This window comes from Erithacus rubecula, assembly GCF_903797595.1.
Source record: "Erithacus rubecula genome assembly, chromosome: 15".
In the NCBI taxonomy this organism is placed as follows: domain Eukaryota; kingdom Metazoa; phylum Chordata; class Aves; order Passeriformes; family Muscicapidae; genus Erithacus; species Erithacus rubecula.
Window position 1 is genome coordinate 18,607,860 of NC_136667.1, and position 25,287 is coordinate 18,633,146.

The window sequence follows — 25,287 nt, forward strand, 5'->3', positions numbered from 1 at the left end:
GGACGAGAATGTGAAATTTGTGCCAAAAACGAGAGCCAGCAGCAGCGTGTGGAGAGAGGGCAGGGTTGGATGGAAGGAGCTTCCCACGCTGGGATTGCTCAATTCCCCCCAGCCAGGGGCAGCCAGCACAGCCCAGAGCCCCAGCTGTGCTAGAACAGCTGGAGCAGCTGAAACAGCTGGCTGAGCAGGCTCCCAGCCCAGCCCTCCTGGGGCTCCCCCATGGCACCTCCCCTGTGCCAGGCTGGGTGCTCTCCACACCTCTGCTCTTGAGGAGCTCACAGACCCCACGGGTGGATTTACAGCTCAGGCTGTTCCCAGAGGGCTACAGACCTTGGAGAGCCTCCCAAAGCTCCAACACCCCAAACTGGCACTTCCTTAGCAATTAACACTCCCAGGAGCCCTTTGGGGGCACAGCCAGGCTCCCTGCCCCTGATCATGGAAAGGTTTGGGTTGAAACGACAAAGAAAGCAGCAGCAGGATCAAGAGTTGCCCATAAAAAACGTTTATTCCTTAAAAATACAGCATTCATCTGCAGGGACACAACTATTCAGAACATTTTTTTTTAAAGGGTTTTTGTCTGCTCCCAGTGTGGCAAGTGCTCAGTGTTGGAAAAGCCCAGGTGGAAACAGCTAGTCCCAAGGAAGGTCTCTGTCTCCCTGCTGTCACCTCAGCAGGATGGATTCCCCTGGGAGAGGCCTCAGCCCCTCTGGAAAGGCCCAGGAAGGGGAAGCAGCAGGAGCTGGGGTGCTCCAGCCCCAACCCCCTTTCACAGCACAAGCCATTGCTCCACAGCTCCTGTCCCTCCTGCTGCCCCATGAACAACCTGCCCAGTCCCTCCAGCAGCCCCAGCCCCCTCAGCCCTCCAGGAGGGGCTCTGGCTGCCCAGCCAGCCCCCAGCCCCAGCCCAGAGCCAGCAGAGTGCTTGTGCTGTGGGAGCTGCCACGCTGGGGAGCCCAGCCCTGTGACCCCACTGATCCCCTGTGACCCCTCTGATCCCCCCTGTGATCCCACTGATCCATCTGAGATCCCACTGATCCCCTGTGACCCCTATGACCCTCCCTGTGACCCCACTGACCCCCTGTGATCCCCCTGATCCCCCTGTGACCCCTCTGATCCCCCCTGTGATCCCACTGATCCATCTGAGATCCCACTGATCCCCTGTGACCACTCTGACCCTCCCTGTGACCCCACTGATCCTCCCTGTGACTCCACTGATCCCCTGTGACCCCCCTGTGACCCCACTGATCCTACCTGTGACCCCACTGACACCCTGTGACCCCACTGATCCTCCCTGTGACCCCACTGACCCCCTGTGACCCCACTGATCCCTGGAGCCCTCCCTGGCTCCATGCTGCTCTCAGGGCTCTGGAGCTCTCCTGGCTCCTGCTGTTTCTTCCCTGCTTTTCCCAAGAAGAACTCTCACTGAGCACACCCCACCCTGCTCCTCTGCCCCTGGCTGACCCCAAGGGACAGATGGCACAGGTGCCACAGTCCCAGAGGTGTACCCTCTGTGAGGAGAGAAAGGAGAACTGGTGCCAGTGGCAGCAACAAGGAGGAGGAGGATGGTTGATGTGGGCTGGAAGATGAAGGTGCAGGGAGAAACCCAAGGGATGTGGAGACACCTCAGGGATGAGGGGGAGAGGGAGCAGGAGCACAGGGATGCTCTCCTCTATCCCTCCCACTGCAGGGAATGGGGAGCAGGACAGCAGGTCAGGACCTGGCTCCAAGCCTGGTGCCAGCAGTGGAATTTTGGGGTTTTGGATGAAGATTGGTTGACACACCAGCAGGTGCCTGTGCCAGGGACACAGCACAACCAGAAATGCCCCTGTACTCACCTGGGCCCAGCCTGGCCCTGCCACAGGGTGGAGAACACCTGGCAGGAGGTGCCAGGGGATGTGTCACACTGGGGAAATGCCTGGGAACAGCAACACAGAACTGGGGCCTCTCCCCCAGAGATGAGGGGATCAGGAGCCCAAGTGAGGGGCACCAACACCTGCAGCAACCAGGAGGGGCTGGAACTGGGATAGCTGTGCTGGGAACACCTGGGATGTGCAGAACACTGAGCTCTGCAGGTGACACCAGGCTGGGAATGGGGGTGCTGTGGGCAGGGGGATGCAGAGGGCTCTGGGCAGCTGGCAGGGGCTGGGCTGTGCCACCCTGCCCCTCTGCACAGCTGGGCATGCACTGGGAATGAGAGCAACAGTGCTGGGGAGCTGCAGGGGCAGGGCAGCCTGGGCAGCTTCAGCCTGGGCTCCAAAGCAAAGCAAGGGGAGCAACTGGGTGGGGAAAATCACCAAAAGCCGGGCTAATGTAGCTCTACTGCACTCACACCCCAGAAAATTAAACACCCTTCCCATGTGAGAGATTCTGTACAGACTGACTCAGAGCAGAGTGGCACTGCCCCCACCTCAGCTTAACTGCAAACAGAGCAAACAGCACAAAAAAAACCCCAACAAAATAACAATTCCTTGGCTCAGAGGCCCCTGAGCCATCTAAATCTGTTTAAACATACCTTGGTTTTTACTCATAGAAATATCTAAAAAATGCCTTTTTTTTCCCCTTTTGGTGAATGCCCCTCTGTTGTTGCCTCAGGCCAGTCTGTGCTCTCCCAGCAGGAGGAAGGTTGAGGAGGAGGAATTTGGGCACACAAGCACATACAACATTGGCAGAACACAGACCCCACATGCTGTGCTTCAAAGGGACAGGCAGGAGCTTTTTTCCCCCAAATATATTGAACAGCACTTGCCCATTAACAAATAACTGATCAAAGGAGCTGCAGAACCCGGAGGTTCTTCCAGTGCTGCTCTGGGCTTGGTTTCACTCTGACACTTTGTGCCCCGAGGCCGCGGTGTGAGGGAATCATCAGAACAGAGGGAGGAGCATCCCAGGCTTTTCTCAGCATCCACACCCCACTGTTTGCAGAGGGAAGTCACAGCTCAGGTCATTTTCAGCCCATCAAAGCCACAGAACTTCCACCTCTTCTCCAGGCTGGCGCCCACCCCGCTGAGCTCCTGGCGGAAGGTGTTCTGCAGCCGAGTCATCAGCACCTCCACCTCGGCCGTGCAGATCTGGGGAATGCACACTCAGCACGGGGAATGGACACCCTGCTGCTAATTCCAACCCAACAGGGGCAGGGCTGGAGCTCAGGCTGTGCCTGAACTCCTGGGGCAGCAGGAGCTGTGTCCAACAGAGCCCAGAGCCAAGACTGGGATGCTGCACTGAGGAGAAGGAGCCTGAGGTGAGCCCAAGTCCTGCCCAGCCACACTCAGGGCTGCAGGCAGCTTCTGAAGGGCTCTTCCATGACTCCAAACCACCTCAGGATCTTAATTTTTGTGCTCTCTGCTGACTTTCCTGGTGAGAAAGACAGGGAACAGACTCCCCTTCCTTTCCTGTTCGAGACACCAGGCTGTACCCCTGAGCACTCCCCCTCCTCCTGCCTCACCTCAGGCCCAAAGATCTGCTTAGGGTTAAAAATAACATCCCAAACTAAACTGAGGTCCTCCTGTGAAGGAGGAGACAGAGCTCAGAAGGAGCACAAAGGGAGCACTCACTCCAGGTGTGAGTGAACACACCAGGGGCCAGGGTAAAGGCTGGGCTCTGCACAGAGGTCCCAAGCAGGAGCTTCCAGGAGCCCTTCTCTGCACTGTGGATAGCAGAGGGGAAGTTCCAGAAGACAGCTGGATGCTGTGATGGCAGCTTTATAACCAAAATAAAAGCAGCTGGTGGCCCCACAGACAAATTCCAAGCTGGAATGGGGAGATAAAATTCTTAACTCTGTCTTTCTAAGGCTGGTGTGAGCCAGGCCAAGGAGCCACGTTTTCTGAGAAAAGGGCAAATTAAACACTCAGTTATAAACACAAGCAGCTGGATAATCTCCCATCTCAAGACAGGATTTCCATGCCTGTGGGGCCTCTCAGAGTCCCTGGGGCTCTTTAAAGAAGACAGCTGGAGACCAGGATGGAGGAGAATGAGATGGAATTGCTTCCTCCATCCAGCAGCCTTTGCACAGCAGTCACTCCCACTGACTCCCACAAGGAGCACAAAGCCAGTGGGGGCACTGGGGGACGTGGTGAGTGGTGCAGACCCCAAAGCTGAGCTGCTCTGGGCAGCCTGGGACAGTGGAAGTGTCCCTGCCCTACACAGGGTGTGGAACTGACTAGGCTTTGAGGTCCCCCCCCAACACAAATCACTCAAAAATTCACCACATCCCTCATGCTCTCCCAGCAGATTGCAGGGAGCAGAGCCCAGCCCCACCTGTGCCACACCCCTGGCCACACCCACCTTGCTGTCCAGGCGTTGCAGGTAGGAGCAGATGTACTCGATGCTGGCCCCAAAGGGATGCACATGCAGAAAGGTTGAAATGATCCCTGGGGAAAGGACAGCACCAAGGTCACTGGCACGAGGCAAAAGCCAGCTGGGACAGCAGCCCTGTGTCCCTGCAGGCAGCCAAGGTGGCACCAGCTCATAGCCTGAGCCCAACAAAGCTCCAGGGCTCCCTGGGATAGCCAGGAGCAGTGCCAGCTGCCCCAGCCCAGGTCTCTGGCATCACCACCAAGCCAGAACTCACCAACCAGGAGAACTTCCCGCTCAGATTTCACTGGGCTGGTGCTCAAGCTCTTCTCCACTGGACATTCCTTCTCCTGGCTGCAGGCACAAACTCTGGATGTGCTGCTCTCCTGCAAAACAAACCCACAGGCATCTTCAGACAAGCTGGCACAGCAGGCCCTGCTGTGGGCAGGCTCCACACAGCCTGCAGGGGTTTCCCTGCATTTCTGAGCACCCCTCACTGTATCTGCAGTTCATTTCCCAAAATGCTCCCAGCAAAGCACAGCTGTGTCCTGGTGCTGGGTGTGACCCACCAAGTGAGATGAAAAGGTGACACTGTTCAGCAAATGCCACCCTGCACCAGCCCTGCTCCCTGCCATGACATCTTTATGCCTTGCTTTAAACAGCAAAATACAAACCAGACTGTGGCCTGGCCATGACTTTGAGGTTTGTTTTGCAAATGCCCAAACTGGCACAAATGGGATTAACCAATGCCATGGGGCTGCACAGGTCTCAGGATCTGACTGTCCCTGACTTGAGTTTGTGGCACTGAATTAAAACAGAATTTGGCATAATTTATTACCCCTGATATAAACCAAACAATGTAAAGATGGTGACTAAAAGCAGAACTTGCTTTTATTCCCTGGTTTTATGTGGAATTCCAGTGGCCTGGGAGCTGTGGACAGCTATAATTGGGAACAGCTTCCAGTGAGCAGTGGGATGGGCTGGAGGGAGGCCAGTGACCAAGATAGAACTGAATGGTCCCCTGGGTTTGTTCAAATTCTTACAGCAGAGCAGTTCTCAGCCCACAGGGCAGAGCTTCCACACTGAATTCCAGAGGAGAAAGAGGAGCTCTGCCCTGTGGAAGCTGGTGCAGCCCAGCAGCTGCACTGCAGACCCAGAACCTGCCTTCTGGAGATCCCAGGATCATGGGGGTTGGGCTGCAAGGCACCTCCAAGCCCCCCCTGTTTTGGGGACAGCTTCCACTACCCCAGAGCAGCAGCTCTTGCACTTACATTCCCTTGGCAGTCAGCTACATCTCCCTCCTTATCCTCTTCATCTGCCATGCTCTGCTATATATGGGCAAAGAAAGGAGAGATTACTGGTGATAATCTGTTATTTTTGTTTTGAAACTCCTGCTCTGATGATTACTGGAATACACAAAACCATTTTTAGTTAGCAGAAACTAAACTACTAGTTTCATTATCTTCCCTAGCTCCTGGCACAAAATAGTGGGAACTGAAGATGGAAAATGAGATAAACCCAGTATCTGGGTTTATCAAGGGCAAGTGTTGCCTCATGCCCCCTGTGAAATTGTGTCTGTGCTACAGGGGAAAGGAGCAGGCAAGTATGGAGTCATGGCCTGATCCACAATCAAACCTGAGATGCAGCACTATGGGTCTCTGTTTGGAATAAACCCAGCAAGAATAAGAACATTAAAACATGCTCCTAAACCACAGTTGTAAATACCAGTATCTGATAACTGAGACCTTTTTGTTTTTTTATCTTTTAAAAGCTCAGGCTGCAGAAAGACCAGTTCCAGCTGTGATACCACTGTTCAGTGACAGTTCTATTTTATTTTACAGCTGCTGAGATTGTCTCACAGGCACATGAAGCAACTGCAGCTCCATTTCTGACTGAAATCTGCAATTTAACAGGGAATTTTTCCTCACTTTCCAAGGACAACTGCTCCAAAGCAGGGCTGGCCATTCTCACCAGGAGTCAGCACAAAGCCCAAGGACTGCACAAGGAAGACCTGCATGCACATACCTGCTCCTTCAGGTTTTCTAGTAATGTTTCTATTTTCAGTTTGTCTTCTTTCACTTTTTCCAACTCAGCTTCTCTCTTTTTGTACTCCTCTTGGACTTTCAAAAGATGCTGGAAGAGAAAAGGTAAACTCTTAACCTTTCACCAACTATTGTTCAAAGACCATAACACTTAGAAGGGCTTTTCCATGAAGACCAGACAGACCACATGCAGAACTGTTACAAGATGGATTATAAAACAAGAAGTGCAGTGTACCTTAGAAACACCTTTGCCTATTAGCCCAGAAAAAAGCCCAGTTGTGCAAACATGGGGCAGTAATTCCATCCCCAAGGGATGGGATTTCCCACTTCCTTCCTCAGCTGATTCTGGACAGACTTGGCACTTTGAAAGTCACAGTAAAGAGCACACAAAGAATCCATGAACTATGGATTGCTTCATTGGCTCACACATAACCCCTGCTATCAATATTTGCTTTCAGCAACACTGGACACATTAATGTTGCTCCCTCTGCCAGTTTGGGCCCTGCTAAAACCCAGAGTGTTTTCCCACATGTTTCTGCCATCTCTTTGTCCTGCTGTGGAAAATCCCAGGCCCACCTTTTGCATGCCCTGCAGAGCCTGCTGGAGGAGCTTCATCTGCTGCTCCTTGGTGGTGTCCTCATCCCTGGAGGCCTTGCCCTGCTCCTGCTTGAGCAGCTCCACCTCGTTGCGATAGGCATCCAGCTGCCAGCGCAGGCTGTCGTTCTCCTCCTTCAGAGCCTCCACCTGGGCCACCAGAGCTGGGGACAGCACAGCCACCTCATACACACAGCTGACACACCCCTGGCTGCCCTCCCACCCTCACAGGCCTCAGCAGCTCGGGGTACATCTGCTGCTGGTCGGGGTGGCAGCCTGGAGAGGATGAAGCTCCCACAGGAGAACTGGGGAGGGACTGGGGACAAAGGATGGAGAGACAGGACACAGGGAATGGCCTCCCAGTGCCACAAAGAAACCACTGAAGAGAGCTGTGCAAAGGGACTTTACCTGACTCTTCTGTTTCCTTCATCTCTGATGGATCTTCTATTTCCTCATCAGACATCTCCATCTCCTCCTCCCTCCGAATGCCCATCAGCTCATCGTTGTGGATGTTACGGATCTCCTGGGGTTCACAAAGCACAGGGAGTTCAATGCAGGATGAAAAGTTCCTGAAATGGAGCTCTGCAATATACAACTCCACACAACTCCAGTCTGGGACTACTGACTCTTCCTTCTGCTCTTGGGATGAGGCAGCTCAGCCTTGCTGTGCAAACCACCAGGAACTGGAGTCAGCCCTAATTCTCTGGAGCCAAAAGTCCCAAGCTGAGCTGGGACAGAGCAAACCAAGCTACAGCTGCAGCCCTGCATGTAGAGGGACCTCCTCAAGATGACCCCAAAAGGCTGAGAGACCCTTTAGCCAGCATCTGATTATCTTCAATGAGGTAAGAGGCATTTTAAATTACACCTAAAGATGTACCATATCTGCACCAAGAAGCTGCATCCTGTGGATTCCACCTTCCTTTAAGAGCAGACCCTAAGCTGGGGGAGAGCAGCAGCTGAAGTGCTCCTGGAAGAGGCCTCACCAGTGGCCTCACAGCCTCTTCCCACTGGAGAACTTACCTTGGAACAAAAGCCAGCTCCAACTGGAGAGAGAGCTCCCACCCCAGCCACAGGCAGCCTTGGGAAGAACAGGAGCATGGGGCTCAGAGGGAATCTCAACCAGATTACACAATCCACAGGGATCACAGGCCTGGACACCCCAATCCATGGGGATAACACTCCAATCCATGGGGATCACAGGCCTGGACACCCCAATCCATGGGGATAACACCCCAATCCATGGGGATCACAGGCCTGGACACCCCAATCCATGGGGATAACACCCCAATCCATGGGGATCACAGGCCTGGACACCCCAACCCATGGGGATAACACTCCAATCCATGGGGATCACAGGCCTGGACACCCCAATCCATGGGGATAACACTCCAATCCATGGGGATCACAGGCCTGGACACCCCAATCCATGGGGATAACACCCCAATCCATGGGGATCATAGGCCTGGACACCCCAATCTATGGGGATAACACTCCAATCCATGGGGGTCACAGGTCTGGACACCCCCAGCCCACAGGGATCCTTGGCCTGTGCTGATCACATATCAGCTTTGCCAAGATTGTCTCTAAGAAGGTGAAAGACAGCTCCTGGTTTTGCTGGGATAGACTTGCTGCCCAAGTTTGCAGGGAGGAACTCAATACCCCAGACAAACAGGAAGATTTGCACTGGGGTAAGGAATGAGAGCCAAAGGGACCAGGACAGGGTGGAGCAGTGGGATCAAAGCTCCTGAGACTCAGCAAGGCTCAGTGCCAGCCCCAGGGTGGCAGCTGGCAGCAGGGATCTCATCACAGCCCAGCACAGACATCCCCCACCCATCACCCTCCAGCGGGCACCTTTCTTTACCTTGCTTCCTCATTCCTGACATCCTGCCTGACTCCCTCAGCTGAATTTATCAAATATCACTGGACTAAGAACTGTTCTTCCTCCTGCAGTGGGAGCGACAAGCCTTCTTCCACCAGCCCCTTCCTGATCACCACATTTCACCATGTCACTTCATGGATAAATACACAAATGTGAGAACATCCTCCCTCAAGCTTCCCAGGCTGCTCCACCTCAAGGCGGAAATATCACATTAAAATGTGATAAAAGATTCTGATGACACTTGGAGTTTGTTGTTGGTTTAACGCCTCCCTAGAAATCCTTTTTGCTTTAATATTAAAACCAGCAGAAAAATCAACATTTATTGCAATTATGATGACTATTATTGTGCACAGCTTCCATCAGCAGACAGGTCTGGATGCACTGCTGCTGGGGACACAAATACCAAGAGAAAATGGATTACCTGTAGCACAAGAGCCTCCTGAGTGATCCCCACCTCCCACTGTGAAGGAAGGTGTCGTTATCCACACTCAACATCAACATCCTGACAAGCAAGAGCCCGTGCTGGAGGATCTAACACAAGAAAAGATTACCAACCTCTGCTTGTTTGCACCACACGCTGATGTTCTTACGCTGAGCTTTGGTGAAATGGTCCCAAGCCTTTTGTTTGGAGGCAGAATGGTACACGGCCACTATCTGCTCGACTGGAGTGGCAAAGCAGCAGCAAATCGGGCCCAGATAGCATCCAGAGAGGGCAGACAAGAGGGGTAAAGGAGTAAAAAAGTGCAATCAGGCAGGTGCTTCGGCTCCCCTTTCCTCCTAACACTGCACTGTGCTGATGCTACGCTCAGGGAAGGGGCTCAGGGTCTGCAAGAGCCCCGTGGCTTTCACCAGGCCAGTGCCCCAACAGAGCAATGACCAGCTGGGAAAAAGGCAGCACAGGTGCTGAAAAATATCCAAATAGGCTGTGTGAGGCTGGCTGGAGTGGGAGTTCAGAGGGGCAGGACTCACCTCTGACATGGGGTGGTGAGCTACAACATTTGGGCAGTGCCCCAGCCTGTGTGAGCTGCAGCAACAGCACCAGGCTCAAGCAAAGGCACCAGCCAGCAGCTTTTCTTGGTCCTGAGATTTATTCCTTCTGCTTCTCTAGGAAATTCAGAGGATTTGGAACACACAAAGTGCTTCTCCTTGGCTGAGAGCTCACCCACAGCATAAAGCACATCCACTTGATTTTTTTTCTATGCTTGTGATGCAGTACCCATAATTCTCACAAAATAAACACATCTCCTTGCTCCCTAGACTATCCTAAGAGTAGCTAAGATATCAGTCCTGGTTTTAGCTCCACACTAGCCTCTATTGCTACTTACTCTGCAGTGCTCACTGTATGTCCCTCTGGACCGTGTGCCCGTAGTTTTTACCATCAACAGAATTCAAAGAAAAAGAACAATTTGAAAAATCAAGTAACAGCTAAAATTACTAGATACAAAACCATAAGTTCAGAATGTTCAAAAGCTAGGCAAGGGTCTCAAAGAGAATTGGTACAATTGTGGAGAAGGGACTCGTAAAGTAAAAATATTCAGATTTACTACAGCAAGAACATGTAAGAGGCAATGAAGGGTCTGACGAACTGCTACAAATCACATCCTGGAATTAATACAGTTCATGCCTCTTCCTTGATACCCTGGTTTTTGAAGTACTGGGGTTTGAAAGGCCCAGGGTCTGCACCAGGCTGCTGGCAGCACTCTGCTGCTCCTACCTTTGGCGACCAAATCCTGCACACTTCACCGAGGCAGCAGATTCCCAGGAACTTACCTTGGCTGTGCACAGGAGGGGTTCAAAAGATGACAGAACTAATTACATGGTAACTAAGAGGAAACAAATCCAGAATTCATCCTCTCTTCCCCCCAGATGTGGACTCCTACTCCAGTAAAAAGGACCACAAGGGGTTTCTGCCAGGTTAGTGATTCCCAATGAGCTGCACAGAAGCAATCACCACTCCTTTTCCCAGAGCCCTTTCAGTGGGACCCCTCCAGACTCCGGAAATCAAGAGCCTTCCCTACACCAGACAACCAACATCCAGCGTGGAGATACTACTCACACTGCACCAGGATCCCTGAGAGAGCCAGCTTGAACTTCTCCTTAGCCTCCTCCATCTCCTTCTCGTGAGCTGCCTTCTCATTGACCAGCCTGCGGATGTGGCTGTTGGCTGACTGGATCATGGAGTAGAAGTTGTTGGCAGTTCTCCTGTTCACTTCCCCACGTTCTATCCAGGTCAGCAAGGTCTGGATGGCTTCTGAGAACTTGGTGTCATCTGCAGCAGGAAAGAACAACTTCACACCACAGCTCTGGGCAGTGTTCAGGTCCTTTCCCTGGAAATGAACTGCTCCTTCAAAGGTCAGTGTCCTTCAGGGGACTCATCACAACTCCTGGAAGCAGGGAAGGAACTGAACACGTGGCTTTGTAAAAGGAGGTAAGTCCAGCATCAAGATGATGGAACAAAGCTGCAGCAAGAGAAGGAACAAGCACTAGAAACTCACTGGAAAACTTCACATCTACTCAGATGGACCCTTCTGTGAAAGGAAATTACCTCCAGCTTCCACGAAGGTTTTACATTAGTCCTTTCAACCTCAACCAAAATTATCTGGAAGAAACTTGTACCCCATTCAGAGATTTTATCCCTAAATTCACCCTAAACCAGGACACCCCTGGAGAACACTCATGGCTGAGGGAGCTGGGGTTGTTCAGCTAGGAGAAAAGGAGCTCAGGGGTGACCTTATCACTCTCTAAAACTCCCTGAAAGGAGGTCATGCTCAGCTGGGGTTGAGTTTCTCCAGGCAGCACTGACAGAATGAGAGGACAGTGTTGCAAGTTGCATCAAGGGAACATTAGGTTGGATATCAGGAAAAAGTTTTTAATGGAAAGAGTGATAAAGTATTGGAATGGTGGAGTTACCATCCCTGGATGTGTTTCAATAAAGGGTGGATGTGGCACTCAGTGCCATGGTCTAGTGAGGTGTTAGGACATGGCTTGGACTCGATGATCCTGAAGCTTCCAACCCACACTTCTGTGAATCCTGTGAACCCAGAGCTCTGCCTGCCCACCTGAAACAGTTGGTCCAAAGTTTCTCTGATCTACCCCATGACCATCAGAGACTCAGACCCAGGACCCATCACTCACTCTGACCTGAGTTCTGGCCTGGCTAAGGTGGATGCTTGCCCAGGGCTGCCTGTAGCTGTGCCTGGTGCTTGCCCAGGGCTGTCTGTCTGTAGCTGTGCCTGGTGCTTGCCCAGGGCTGCCTGCAGCTGTGCCTGGTGCTTGTCCAGGACTGTCTGTCTGTAGCTGTGCCTGGTGCTTGCCCAGGGCTGTCTGTAGCTGTGCCTGGTGCTTGCCTAGGGCTCTCTGTAGCTGTGCCTGGTGCTTGCCCAGGGCTGGCTGTCTGTAGCTGTGCCTGGTGCTTGCCCAGGGCTGTCTGTAGCTGTGCCTGGTGCTGCTCTCAGCAGGGTGCTGGTTATAGTGTCCTGTTCCAGCACCTGTTCCTTGGAGCAATGATCTCCACATCCAATAGTCCATAAATCTCCTCACCTTTTGGCCAGAGGCCACTGGCTTTGGAAAAGGACTATAAAAAGTGACTTTCCTAAAGAGACTCTGGGATCTCTTTCTCCCCGATGGATTGAAGATGAGTCTGTCATCGGACAACTTGAGGACTCATCCCTTCTGTTGGCAGCTACATCCCATCCTTACTCTCTCTCTCCATTTCCTTTACCTCTCCCTCTCCTGTTGCACAACTGAATTGTTTTCACAACACAAACTGCATTGCTGCTGAATAAAACCTGACTCTGCCTTTTGTCTTTTGCACCCTGGGCTTGAACGAACCATCCCATCACGATCCCCGCTGGGGTTGAGCGGATGGTGACACCACCCCCTGTCACCTGTGAGCTTCTCACCACCAGGTATCCCCCCTGTCACCTTTGAGCTTCTCGGCCACCAGGCTGCCCTCGTGATCGGAGTAGTGCACGACGGGGGGCGGCGAGGGCGGCCGGAAGCGCTCCTCGGCCAGGCGGCGCCGGTGGCGCTCCTCGCGTGCCAGCATGCGCTGCTTGCACTCCCACTCGTACAGGTCGTCCCTGGCCTGCGCAAAGTCCACATGCAGCCGGCCTGTGTCCTTCTTGTCCGTGCTGGAGCCCAGGCGGATGCGGTACCCTGGGGAGAGGGGGAGGATGGTCAGCAGGGCAGGGGCAGCTGGGCTTCATGGGAAAGGAGCAGGGAGGGTTTGGCACTGAGGGTAACGGGGAAATCCTACTGAGGAAGGCACCAGGCAAACAAACCCCACTAAGGAAGGGCACCAAATGAAACCCCACTAAGGAAGGGCACCAGGTAAATGAAACCTCACTAGGCAAGGGCACCAGGTAAATGAAACCTCACTAGGCAAGGGCACCAGGTAAATCAAACCCCACCAAGGCAAGGGCACCAGGCAAACAAAACCCCACTAAGGAAGGGCACCAAATGAAACCCCACTAAGGAAGGGCACCAGGTAAATCAAACCTCACTAGGCAAGGGCACCAGGCAAACAAAACCCCACCAAGCCACACTAAACAGTCAAATCAAACCTCACTAGACAAGGCCACCAGGCAAATAAAACCCCACTAAGGCCACCAAATAAAACCCCATCAAGCCAAGCCAACCCACCAAATAAAACCCCACCAAGCCACACCAACCAGCCAAATAAAGCCCCCACTGAGGCAAGCTAAGCCACCCAATAAAACCCCACTTGAGGTAAGCCAACTAGCCAAACAAAACTCTACTAAGTCAAGCCCACCAGCTCAACAAAACCCACTAAGCCAAGCCCACCAGCCAAGTAAGTCCACACCATCAGTCAGCAAATCAGGAGTAACTGTCCATTATTTTAGGCATTATCTACAGAACCAGCTGGACACTTGCCCATGTATGATGGAAACAGACTCTGCAGCCCAACCCAGTGTTTTGCAAACGTTCTCAGGTGACAAAGCTGCCTTTCCTCTCAGGAGCTGGTTTCATGTATTTAAGCAGAAATGCAATGGCAGCAGAAGGCAAACTGACACAGCACCAGAGAAACCTGCCCCAACCCTACTGTTCTGCCTACAAAAGCAGCCCCACAGTGCTGTGGCAGGATTAAAGCCTCCCTCTGAGGCAAGCACACCCACCAGACAGGTAGAGTGCCTTGTCCACCATGAACTCCTCGGCAAAGCGGATGTGGCAGAAGTTCTTCTTGCTCTTGCGGATGGCGATGACCTCCCCGCACTGCTCAAACACCTCCATGATGATCTGCTCCGTGCCATTCTCTGGCAGCCCTCCCACAAACACTGTCTTGCACCCTGGGGGCCTCTCTCTCGTGGCTGGAGGGGGGAGATCTGGGGAGACAAGGCACAGCAGGTCAGGTTTTGGGTTGAGCACACCTCCCCAGCTTCTCCAAACACACACTCACACTTATGGACTGGATCCACAGCACCGCTGAGGTGCTGCATAAAAATATTCAGCAGCATGTATCCAAAAAGATTTTGGGAGCCTGGAGCCCTCCAAACACCCTCCTGAGTGCAGAAGGTTCACTGAGCTGCTGCACAAGCAGCACCAGGAGCTCCCAACTTTATCACGGAAGGTGCTACAAAATCACAGCTTAAAAAATTGCCCTGATATAAACAACACATAAAAAATACACCCAGGGGATTCTCTGTGCTGCAACAGCACACACTCTAGATTTGTGTGCTTGAGCTACACCTCACTACACACCAGAATCAAACCACAAATACTCAGTGACTGGAATGGCCTCTCCCCCAGTCCTTATCAACCCAGCAGCTGAAAAGGCCATTTGTGGAAATGGCAAACACTCAGTGACAAGAACAGGCTTTTCCTGCTGCTCTGCCACCCTCCTGGCAGCAGTGAGTGCCAGGAATGGCCCTTTCCTCACACACCTGAACACAGACACAGGGCACAAGCAGCCACTCACGTGGGTTGGGAGGGAACAGAGTGCAGCTCTTGCAGTGGATGATCTCCTTCACGGCTGGCATGTCCGGGGGGATGGGAGGGGGGACAATCCCCAGGCCTGGCATCAGGGGGTTGATGGGAGGGATTCCAGTCATCATCCCAAGAGCAGGGTCAAAATCTAAACGGGGCAGAGAATGGGGGAGTCACTTGGGGGGCAGAGTCACACAGTGACTGACACAAACAGGGAACGCTCCCACACGTGCCTGTGAAAATCAGAGACATTGCCAACATCAAACTCTAGATCTGTGCCCTTAAAATAATGCCTTACAACTACTTCATGGCCACAGTCAAGTAACTTTCCTCTGTTAAAAGAAATTATTTCCCTCTCTCCTCTGCAGACACTGGATCCCATCTTCCCACAGAGTTTGTCCACAAAAAGACACCTGTAACATGAGGGAACAGTGGAAAACCTGACCCAGTTTGGTTTATTAAGCAGTTCAGCAGCACAGAAAGCTGTGGCACAGGCCTAAGGGCATTAGGAAGGATTTGTGCATGGAAAAGGTGTCTGGCATTGCAAGGAGTGGAGTCCCCATGCCTGGAGATGCTCAAGGAATATCTGAATGTGGCATTCAGAGCTCTGGGCTGGTGACAAGGTGGGGATCAATTACAGGTTGGATTCAGTGGTCCTGGAGGTCTTTTCCAACCTAAATGGTTCCAGAATTTAGGGCATCATCTCACCAAGCAGACAAGTGCAGCAACTCCAGCAGCTCAGAACCTGCCATTTCCTCAGTATTTTGAAACAGCTACAGCAAAAACAAGGATCTGAGGCCAATCCTCTGCCACCAACCAGTGTTTTTGGAGGAAGGCACAAGAAATCTTCCAGTTCCAACTGTGAAACACAATTGTAGGAGTACATGGGAACTGTATCCTTGTCTAAGAGATAGGCTTGTGTTGATTTTTCCTTCATGGAAGAATGTCAGCAGGAGAATGGCACAGAAACACCAACTCCACAGCAAAGCCAAATGTGAAACAAGGCCTTGTGACAGCAGAAAACTTTCTCTGTTACTGCTGAGAGAGCTGGGGCTGCTCAAACTGGAGAAGAGAAGGTTGTGCTGTCTGCCAGCACAAACATTCCTGCCCAGGTGAGCAGACAGGCCTCATGGTAGGGAGAGCAAAGCACTGAACAGTCAGTTCCACTCAGAACTTTGATGTCCAGCATCCTGCACTGCTGGGAAATGAGGCACAGCTCAGCTCTGCTCCTGCAGGAGCTCTTTCATCCAGTACAAGATGACTCAGCCATGCACATGTATTTCACACTGCTCATTTCTGGAGCAGAATCCTCCATTAATTCCTGCCATATCCATATATTGCTTTCCTCTTCATCTTCCTCCCATCCTTCCTTCCCAGCCATTCCAGTTCAGTTTAGAGTGACATGTTCCTGGATATCTCTATTTTCCTGATCTCTGTGCGGCACCCTCCTCTTCCTCCTCCACTGCAGGATACCTGGGGGTACCCCACAATAACTATCACCTTCAATCCCTACAATAACTATTATAGTTGCCCACAATAACTCCCACTTGCATTAACAAACACGTATTCCTACCCCCTCTCAGCTCAGCTCCCTAAATAAATCCCATGCAGCAGGAATGCACCTCCAGCACAGCTCAGTGTGCCTGTGGTGGGAGTGCCCCAAGGACAGGCTGCCCCCAGGAGCAGAGGGGGCTCACCAGGCAGGAGGGGCTGTCCTGTCATGCCCATGGGAGCCATGCCCAGGTTGTTCATGGCCGTGGCCCAGGCGCTGGGGTCGGACATTGGCAATCCCATCGGAATGGACTCCAGGCTCAGATTTCTGCCACCATCTGTGGAGAGCAACATAAAAGTGATTAAGGGCTTAGAGCAGATCTCAGCTCTGCCCAGAGAGCGTCTGCAGTGTCAGCACCCTAAACCAGAGCTAAAGCCACCCTCAGGGAAGAGCCAGCAAGAAGAAAACCAACCAGTGCTGTGCCCCTGGAGTAGCTGGGACCTGGCAAACAGCTCAAAGCACCTCAGTCATGGTTCATCCACTGCAGTCAACAGCTCCAAGGGGCCTTGAAGGAGCACTGATTAAAGGTAAGGGGAGGCTGATTCCTCACAAGAGATTTGGGACACATCCAGCAGGCACAAAGAGTCAGACTGCACTGAGCTGAAGGAGCTGTCCCAGCAGGACCCTCCCAGTGCCACAGGAAGTGCACTGCCAGCTCATCAAAACCAGGATTTCTAACTCTCCAGGGGAACAGCTGGGCCTTCTCTCACCCAGCAGCATTTCCCCCTCTCTTTCTGCAGCTGGGGGCTTTGCACATCCCCTTCCTCCTGCCTCAGGTGCAGCCTCATCCTTCTCCCCGCACCTGGAACCTGCCTAGAGATGTTCCTTGCCCATTCTCACACACTGCCCCACATTTCCCCAGTCACTGCTGGGATTGCAGCTTTCAGGCACATCTAACCTGCAACGACATTACTCTGTGCTCTCTTTTTTCCCCAATCCTCTGTGAGAAACCCTGAAGCTGGCATCTAGGAAGTTTTCCTTGCAAGACTCCTTGATCTGGCATTACAACATCACACAGTTCATTTAAGACTTTGTTTTTATGACATTATGTTAAATGAATGTCTCCAGTGACTCAGCCTGAGCTGCCTTATCCTGCTTTTAATGATGGTCATGATTTTAATCTTGAGACTCTGTTCAATTAGGAAAATAAATCTACTGGTACAAGTATAGATAATGATGGAAAGGTTTGGGTTGGAAGGGACATAAATACATAAACAGCATCCTGCCATGGCAGGGACACCTCCCACTGTCCCAGGATGCTCCAACTCCAGTGTCCAACCCAGCCTGGGACACTGCCAGGGATCCAGGGGCAGCCACAGCTGCTCTGGGCACCTGTGCCAGGCCCTGCCCACTCTCCCAGGTATCAGCTCACCTGGGGGAATGCTGCTCCTCTTCCTCTTCCCCGGGTCACTGCCATCCTCAGCTGGGCTGTCCAGCCCCAGGGACTCAGTGCTGGCAGGGTCAAAGGACAGGTGGTTTAAACCTGAAAGAGAAAAAGCCACACTTCAGCCTTGACTTAAAGTGGTTTGTGATGCTGCTGGATCACTGCAGTGAGAGGAATGCCCAGTTCTGGGCACAAGCAGCACTCCAGGCCCTGAAGGAATTCTGACTCCTGGCCCCAGCTCTGCCTGATCTGAATGTTACACAATCAAATCTTACTCACCAGCACCAATTCCACCACCCACACAAATCAAACAGCCTCACAGTGTAAGTCAGGGCTGCATCTTCCCTGGCTTGAGCAGCATTTCCAGCCTGGAAACTCAAAGGACAGCATTTTTCCTCATTTCTTCAGCCCAGGAATACATTGTTAAAATTAAGTTTCACCAGCTGAGAATTCGCCTGGGGTGATTTACTACCAAGAAACAAGGCACAACTGAGAACACCTTTAGAATGAGAAGATGCTGCTGGAGTTTCTGTCCAAGGAGTCTGACACACAGCTGTTCCTGGTAGCAGCCATGGAAGGGGCTCTGGGATGCACATCCCAAAAAGGGGAGCTCCAGACCCCCCCATGCACCCTCCTGTCAGGGAGCTGTGGAGAGCAGCTCCATGAGCCTCCTTTAGTCCAGGCTGCCTCCTCCTAGCACAGTCAGCACTTGCAGGGATGTAACACTGAAGGAGCATTGAAAAATCAAGTTTGACTTATCTTGGCTCAGCAAATTCACCCTGAACAGCCAATACAGGGAAAAAAAATAGAAAAAATTAAAACCCAAACAAATCTTTTTTGTGGACCCATATAAAGTGATAAAAATAACCACATTTCTGATGTGCTCTGTGTTCTCAGGGGAATCAGCAGAACTACAAGAGCAACAATGACAATTATCCCATCCCAGGGCACTGATGGGCTGAGGCATTTGCACTAAACCTTCCTCCAGACCCTCTGCAGTGCTGTGATTTCTGTTCCAGAGGATTCCACTTCCAAGAACTTAACAAACAAGGCTGCTGGGTCTGGCTGTAAATAGCCAAGTGGGCACAGGGAGCCTGGAGGACTCCTGTCTGAGCCACTGAAAGGTGAGAAGCCAAGAAGCAGCCAAAAAAATAGGGACCATTCAGCTGGCAACAACAATAGTCACGCCCGGCCATGCAGGATGCCTACAATGCTGGGGTGGAAATATTCCAAAGTCAAAATATCATGGAGGTCATGAGGGCTCAGGAAAACAAATCTGAATGCAGCAGGTTAAAAATAGAGAGGTTGTGCACAGGGAGACAGCAGAATGGAAGAGGAGCAGCTCTAAGCTGACTTTGGTATCATTCATGTGATAGAAAAGGCAAAATTGAATTTGAACAAGGGTTTTGTACACTTGGGAATGGGGAAGGATGGAGAGAAGCAGCAGGACAACTGGACACTGGTGTCACCAGGATGGACAGACACCCTGCTGTGACTGGAGACAATGCTGGGCACACAGCTGGCACTGAGCAGCACCTGACTGCCAGGGGACTCTGCTCCAGCCACTCACTCCAAGCATTTCCAGCCCCAGTCTGAGCTGGGATGCTCCAATGTCCCAACGTGTCCCCATGGGCAGCTGACAGACTGACAGCAGCCAGAAACACAGCAGCCAGCAGCTGGAAAGCTCTGGGTGAAGCACCTGTGGGACCTGGAGCAGGAGCCCCATCCTCAGGGCTCCCCAAAGAGGACCAGCTACCATCCACCAGAGCCTAAAACAAACATGGAGCAGAAAACCCCCTGGGAAAGCTTTGCTCTCACTTCAGCAGGATGGAGAAAGAGCAAATGCCCCAGGAGAGCAAAGGGCAGTATGGAAAATGGGCCAGGGAAGCTGCAAGAAAGGTTGGTTGCTGCTCTCTATCAGCACAGCTTGCTCCAAAAATTAAAACAAGCCAGAGAAAATATTCCCAACACACTCTGGAGTAAGAAACCCCTCATTATGTCAGATTTGCCACCCTACACAGGACCAATGCCATGGACAGCAGCCAACTTTCAGACCTGCCTGCCTCTCCTGTCCCCTCAGAGAGCAGCCAGAGCTGCAGCCACACCCCACTGGGTACAGAGAATGGGCTCAGCAGAAAGCTGAAGCTGCAGAAAATCCTCTCTCCTGGGCTCTGAGCAGGATGAAAGCTGACAGGCTCAGCCAGCAGGCACAAACAGGAGCATCTCTCTGTCCTTTGTGCCAAGCAGAACGAGGTGTCCTTGGCCACTCCAAGCTGCTCTGCTCAGGAGGGAAGGAACCAGCACAGGAGCAAACCACAGGGGTTTGCTGAGAATTCCTGTACTGAGCCAGCCTGGAAAGGCCAAAATCAGATTTCTGCATTTGCTGGGAAATGCTACACAGAAGATAAGGGGAGAGGAGAAAATCTGGGTTTCCAGCAAGTGTCAGAGCTGGTGTCAGCACTTGCAGAGTGGCACAGGTACCAGTGTGTCCTTCAACCCCCTGCTCCCATCTCCAGGGATTTCCAGAGCAGCCCACCTTTAACAATGAGACATGAGGCACTGCCATAATGCAGTGACTAAACATTTAAAAATAAAAACTTGGGCTAGAAGATTCCTCAGCAGAAAAACAGATCAGGGAAAGAAGGGGGGATGCTGAGAGATGAGCAGAAGGTGACTGATCAAAGCCTCTCCACAGCACAGCAGGTCCCTGTGGGTGGTTTTCCCTCTGGAAATAGATGCCTGATGGGCAGAGTGCAGCTCCCAGTGGCCTGAGCAGCAGTGACTCTGCACAGCCCCACACACCAGGCTGGGATCACTCCAGCTCCCTGTTGGGGCTAAATTGGGCTGCAGCTTCCCCAGCACAGCTTCAGCAAGGGGCTGGGGACAGAGCAAAGATCTCAATGTTCCAGACATCAATCAAGGCAAGTATCCATCCTCACTGGGTCCCCTGCCAGAGACAGGACTTACTTTCCCAATCCTGCTAACACAGCTGGGCCATTTGCCTTAATGACCAGGGGGAAACCCCAAAAAAGTCCCTGGGGTGAACTGAAAAACCTGTTTTAAAATCTCTCCCATTAGCAAGAGCTGGAAACACTGGAGATCACAATGAAAATATGGGATTGTGCAACACTCCTGGGATCACAGGGCTGCCCCCTCAGGGTTTGGGCAAAATGTTCCCTGCTGGCTTCAGGAACATTCAGTAACGTGGTGGCACGAGCCTCACTCTGCACTGGAACAGCTTTCCTGCCACCCAACCAGTCAACAAACAGCAGCAACATAAACCTGTGCCCCAAAATTCAAATTATTAGCAGGTACTCTGACACTGTCACACACCAAAAAGCCTTTCTGTGATCCACTCAAAGCTTGTGCAGGCTGGTGCTTGTATGGTTGTGATTTGGGGTGTCCTGGAATCCTCTCAGCTACTCTGGGTCACACTTTGGGGTGCCCCAGACCCCAGATCTCAGGTGAGATTTTGGGGTCCCCTGGGCTCTTCTGAACACATATTAGACTTCTCTTACTGAGCATCAGGAGAACTCCAGAAATGGGCTGACACAGGCTTTACTATAAATATGGATTTACCTTTTGCCAACATTGGCAAATATAGGCAAGAAGCAGGGCTCAGTCTGAGCAGGCTGCCTGTGTTTTTGGGAATAAACTGGATTCTGGGATACACTGTGCCATTGATTACACAGTGCTGCCTTTAAGCCCTCAAGAAATGAACTTGAGAAGACGCCAAAACACAAGGAGAAAAGACACCAGCAGGGAAGGCAAAGCAGGGGGATACCAAAGCTTTGAAGTTACATTTTGATCCCAACCATTTCCTTTTGGAAACCAATTCCCAGGTTCAAAAACTACTGCTGGGCTCGTGCACACTCCTATGCCAAACTCCTGGTTTAATTATCACTGACAGAGCTTCCCAAGCACAGTCTGAGGCAGGAGCTGGGCAGGCACAATTCTGCAAATAATCCTGCAGGGCAGCAGGAGCCTTGCAGGGAACCCCAGAACCTCTCCCCCTGTTACCTGCAAACTGCACGAGGAACATGGCAAGGTGCTCATCACAAGGCAGGAGCTCAGCCAGCTCTCCCACTGCTCCCAGCTTGCCTGTGGGGCTGAAAATCCCAGTGCCAGGCTGAGCTGCCTCGCCCAGCTCCCAGCACAAGAGCAGAGCTGGGAGCCAATGGCAGCAGAACTGCCCCAGGGCAGGCAGGACAGCCCAGGGTGAGAGTCCAGGCTGGCACCCAGCAGCTCCACGTGTCCCCATCCATCTCCTGTCACTGACACCCTTAGGCAGGCTCCAGGATGCAGAGGAAGGAGGCAGATGAGCAGGTGGGGAGGCAATTAACAGCCAGAGCATCTGAATTTGCCAGGGATTTCATCCATCACTGCTCTAAGCACTGGCATGCAGCTCAGTAAACCCTGTTTGCATGCCCGAGATTAGTGGCCTTTGCACTGCAAGATTAATTCCTGGTAATCCTTGATGGGAAGAGGCACACTGCTCACTTCCCTTCATCCTGGAAGCTTGTATTTGAAAGAAATATATTAATTTCAAGCAGCTAATTATTCTAGCAGGTTGTATAAAACCAAGGGACACAAAGAGCCCCTTGTCCTTTGTGCCCGAGAACGCAGCAGTCAGCAACCCCAGTCAGGGGCACCAACCTGCAGAGTTTCCACAAAAATACAGCCCCAGCAGCAAAAACAGGGGGATTTGCCTAAGTCCTGTATGAGCTCAGTGTTGTAACCCAAAACAAAGGGGAAAACTCCTTAGTAGCATATGTGTGCACAGATGTGTCACCAGCAGTAACCCAACACAGCCCTCGGTGCTTGCCAGCAGCAGAACCTGCCATGCCCACCATGCCAAGTCATTAAATATTCCATGGAATGCTTCAGGATGCTCACAAGGCTCTGCCAAACTACGCCCCCCCCCCCTGCACACACATCCAGGAATTCTGACCCTGGCTTTTCCAGGGGGTGCAGGGCAGGCAGCTCAGTCCCATCCCTTTCTGTCCTTCCAGCACTCCTGGAGAGCAGCATCCAGCAAATGCCACCTCAGAACAACACTCAACAGCTCCTATTTCCAGAAATAATATCCTTTTGAAAAGCTAGGAGAACAAAGCTGATGGGTGAAGGGATGCAGGACTAACTACACAGAGCTACTGGGGAAGGAAAAAAAAAAAAAAAAAAAAAAAAAAAAAAAAAAAGGAAGAAAAAAAAAAGGAAGACACAAAGAAAACTCCAGCAGACAGAATCATCAGAAAATCCCAGAGCAAAAGCTTGGACTGATGGGCAAGAGAGCCTGGTGGAAAGGCAGCACCAGTGTGAGGAACTGCTGGCTGAGAATGGAGCAGCTGGACAGGATGGACATGCTGGAACTGGAATAATGTCAGCAGAAAAGTTGGGGATTAAGGGAGAAATCTCACACCATCTTTGGAAGGAATACAGAATACCTCAGCAGCAACACCTGATCTTTGCAGTGACTTGGTGACTGAGCCTCATCCCTGCTACAAGCTCCAAACTCATGACCTTCAACACAGAAACCCGACCTCAGCTCCCACACAGCTTTCAACAACTCAGCTCAGGGCCTTTTTAATTAGATCCTCAAAATTCCTCAAATAAGCCTTGAAGAAACAGAGAACCCAACCTCTTGGCTTCCAGTACAGGGAGAAGTATGGCTGGAGTGAGAGGAACACAAGTGGGAGGGACACACTCCTACCCTGGGTCACCTCCGTGCTTTCCCACCATCCCACGGCTCTGCTGCAACTTTCTGCAGGAAAATATGGGAAAACGCAGTGGCTAATTAATGTAGCTGCAGGGGAGGTAAAGCTGGTGTAAACTAACAAGAAGTGTACCCACAGATTAATGTTTTGTAACAAACACAGGGTGCTAAAGAACAAAAATGGACATCACTGGGAACAGCACACAGCACCAAAATACAAGGAAAATAAAAGAGTAAGAGGCACATAAACTAGAGAAGCTGGATGTAAATGCTGAAGGAACCAAATCAATACACGCCTGTGCATCTGTGAGTTACAGCCCAGGGCTGTGGGCAGCAGCACGAGCCCCAGAACTCCCCATGCTCCATGTGTGGGACCCAGCCCAGCCCCACGGAGAGCCTGGGGAGCTCCGACCACAGAGCTGTGCCACCTTCACCCCTGCTGTAACCTGCTGGCTTCTGGGGCACCAGAGTCATTTATTAATGTGCAGCCCATTTCTCCTTGTGCCCTCTCTCAGGATCATCAGGATTGAGAGACCTTCGGGACCATCCAGCACCACCACAACCCCTAAAACACATCCCCAAGTGCCTCTTGAAGTGCCTGCAACCCGAGCGATTTATTCCAAGGCTATGGTAGGGAAAGAATAGTTGCTAATTCCTAACCTGAGCCCTCCTTGGCACCACTCGAACCCGTTCCCTCTCACCTTGAGCAAACACGACGTGGCACAAGGTCCCGGCCCGCGGCTGTCCCTGTGTTAGGGGGTTCTGCAGAGCCCCCCGAGCCCCAGCTGCTGTCCCTGGGCACTCCCCATCTTCTCTGATGTAATTTTAATGTCTTTTTGAAAATATCTCAGCTACCACTGAGCCCAACCAGCGGCGCAGACACTTCCCATACACAATAAGCTTTCCCACACAGCCTCCGCACACCCGCATGGACCCGCAGCCCTGCGGGTGTCCCCGCCGGCCTTCCCAACCCCGGCGGCTCCCACGGGGCTCCTCAGGTCCTCACGAAACTCCGCGGCTGGGAGGCCAATCCTGCCCAGCGAGCCCCGCTGCGGCCGGGGAGGGAACGGAGAGCGGGGCGGCCCCTCAGCACAGCCGAGCCCCGGTACGGGAGCGCTGCGGCCCGCGCCGCCGCTCGGCCTCTCGCTCCGGGGCTCTAGGGCAGGGCGAGACCGGGGCGGCCGCGCTCCCTGCAGTGAGACCCGCGATGTTGGGGCCCGCGATGCTCGGATCGCCGGTCGCCCCGCGCCCCGCACTCACCGCCCGGCCCGGCCCGGCCGCTCCCACACGCGCCGCCGCTTCCGCCGCTTCCGCCGCACGTCCCCCCCCGCCCCGCGCGCCCCCGCCGCGCGCCCCCATTGGCTGCCGCCGGGGCAAGGGGCGGTGCCAGAGGTGCGCGCGCACGGTGACGGGCACGTGACGGCGCATGGCGGGGCGGGAGCGCGGGGAAGGGAACGGGAACAACCCCGCCGGGACCGGGAACCACCCCCAGTACCGGGACCAACCCGGCCTGGACCGGGAACCGCCCCCTGTACCGGGACCAACCCCGCCGGGACCGGGAACCGCCCCCAGTACCGGGACCAACCCCGCCGGGACCGCGAACCACCCCCAGTGCCGGGACCAGCCCCCCCGGGACCGGGAACCACCCCCAGTACCGGAACCAACACCACCGGGACCGGGAACTACCCCACCGGGACCAAGACTAACCCCCCCGGGACCGGGACGAACCAGTGGGACCGGCCACATCCCTCCGGGACCGAGACCAATCCCCGGGACCGGCCACTCCCCCAGTACCTGGACCATCTCGACCGGGACCAACCCCACCGGACCGGCCACACCTCCCAGGACCAATCTCCGGGACTGGGACCATCCCCAGGCAACGGGGCC

At 52.9% G+C, this 25,287-nt stretch overlaps 2 protein-coding genes across 3 annotated transcripts in view; one reads left to right on the forward strand and one right to left on the reverse strand.

Annotated features, from left to right (window-relative positions):
* The window catches only part of TMLHE (trimethyllysine hydroxylase, epsilon), a 102,544-nt gene that overhangs the window by 76,629 nt on the left and 628 nt on the right, over positions 1-25,287 (forward strand). The gene's annotated exons all lie outside the window — the stretch shown is intronic.
* ENOX2 (ecto-NOX disulfide-thiol exchanger 2) lies at positions 487-24,723 on the reverse strand. Of its 2 annotated transcripts, none has more exons than XM_079319196.1 (16): positions 24,661-24,723; positions 17,676-17,786; positions 16,449-16,580; positions 14,744-14,899; positions 13,944-14,150; positions 12,730-12,963; positions 10,862-11,074; positions 9,361-9,467; positions 7,335-7,449; positions 6,909-7,090; positions 6,316-6,423; positions 5,562-5,618; positions 4,568-4,676; positions 4,282-4,367; positions 1,323-3,068; positions 487-1,010 (listed from the first exon to the last, which is right to left on the reverse strand). In XM_079319196.1, the coding sequence occupies exons 3-15, from the start codon at positions 16,543-16,545 to the stop codon at positions 2,937-2,939; spliced, it is 1,803 nt and encodes a 600-aa protein (XP_079175322.1). In that variant the 5' UTR covers positions 16,546-16,580; positions 17,676-17,786; positions 24,661-24,723; the 3' UTR covers positions 487-1,010; positions 1,323-2,936. The 2 variants fall into 2 exon arrangements, with proteins under 2 accessions (XP_079175322.1, XP_079175321.1); XM_079319195.1 differs by lacking the exon at positions 24,661-24,723 and adding an exon at positions 21,708-21,878.

Excerpts from the sequence above, each read along its gene's own strand:
- ENOX2 (XM_079319195.1), bottom strand. The coding sequence starts at position 21,729 with ATGTTCCTCGTGCAGTTTGCAG. Across the intron at positions 16,581-17,675 it reads GAGGAGCAGCATTCCCCCAG|ATGGTGGCAGAAATCTGAGC; the intron begins GTGAGCTGATAC and ends TGCTCTCCACAG. Across the intron at positions 14,900-16,448 it reads AGGACAGCCCCTCCTGCCTG|ATTTTGACCCTGCTCTTGGG; the intron begins GTGAGCCCCCTC and ends TGCCCCGTTTAG.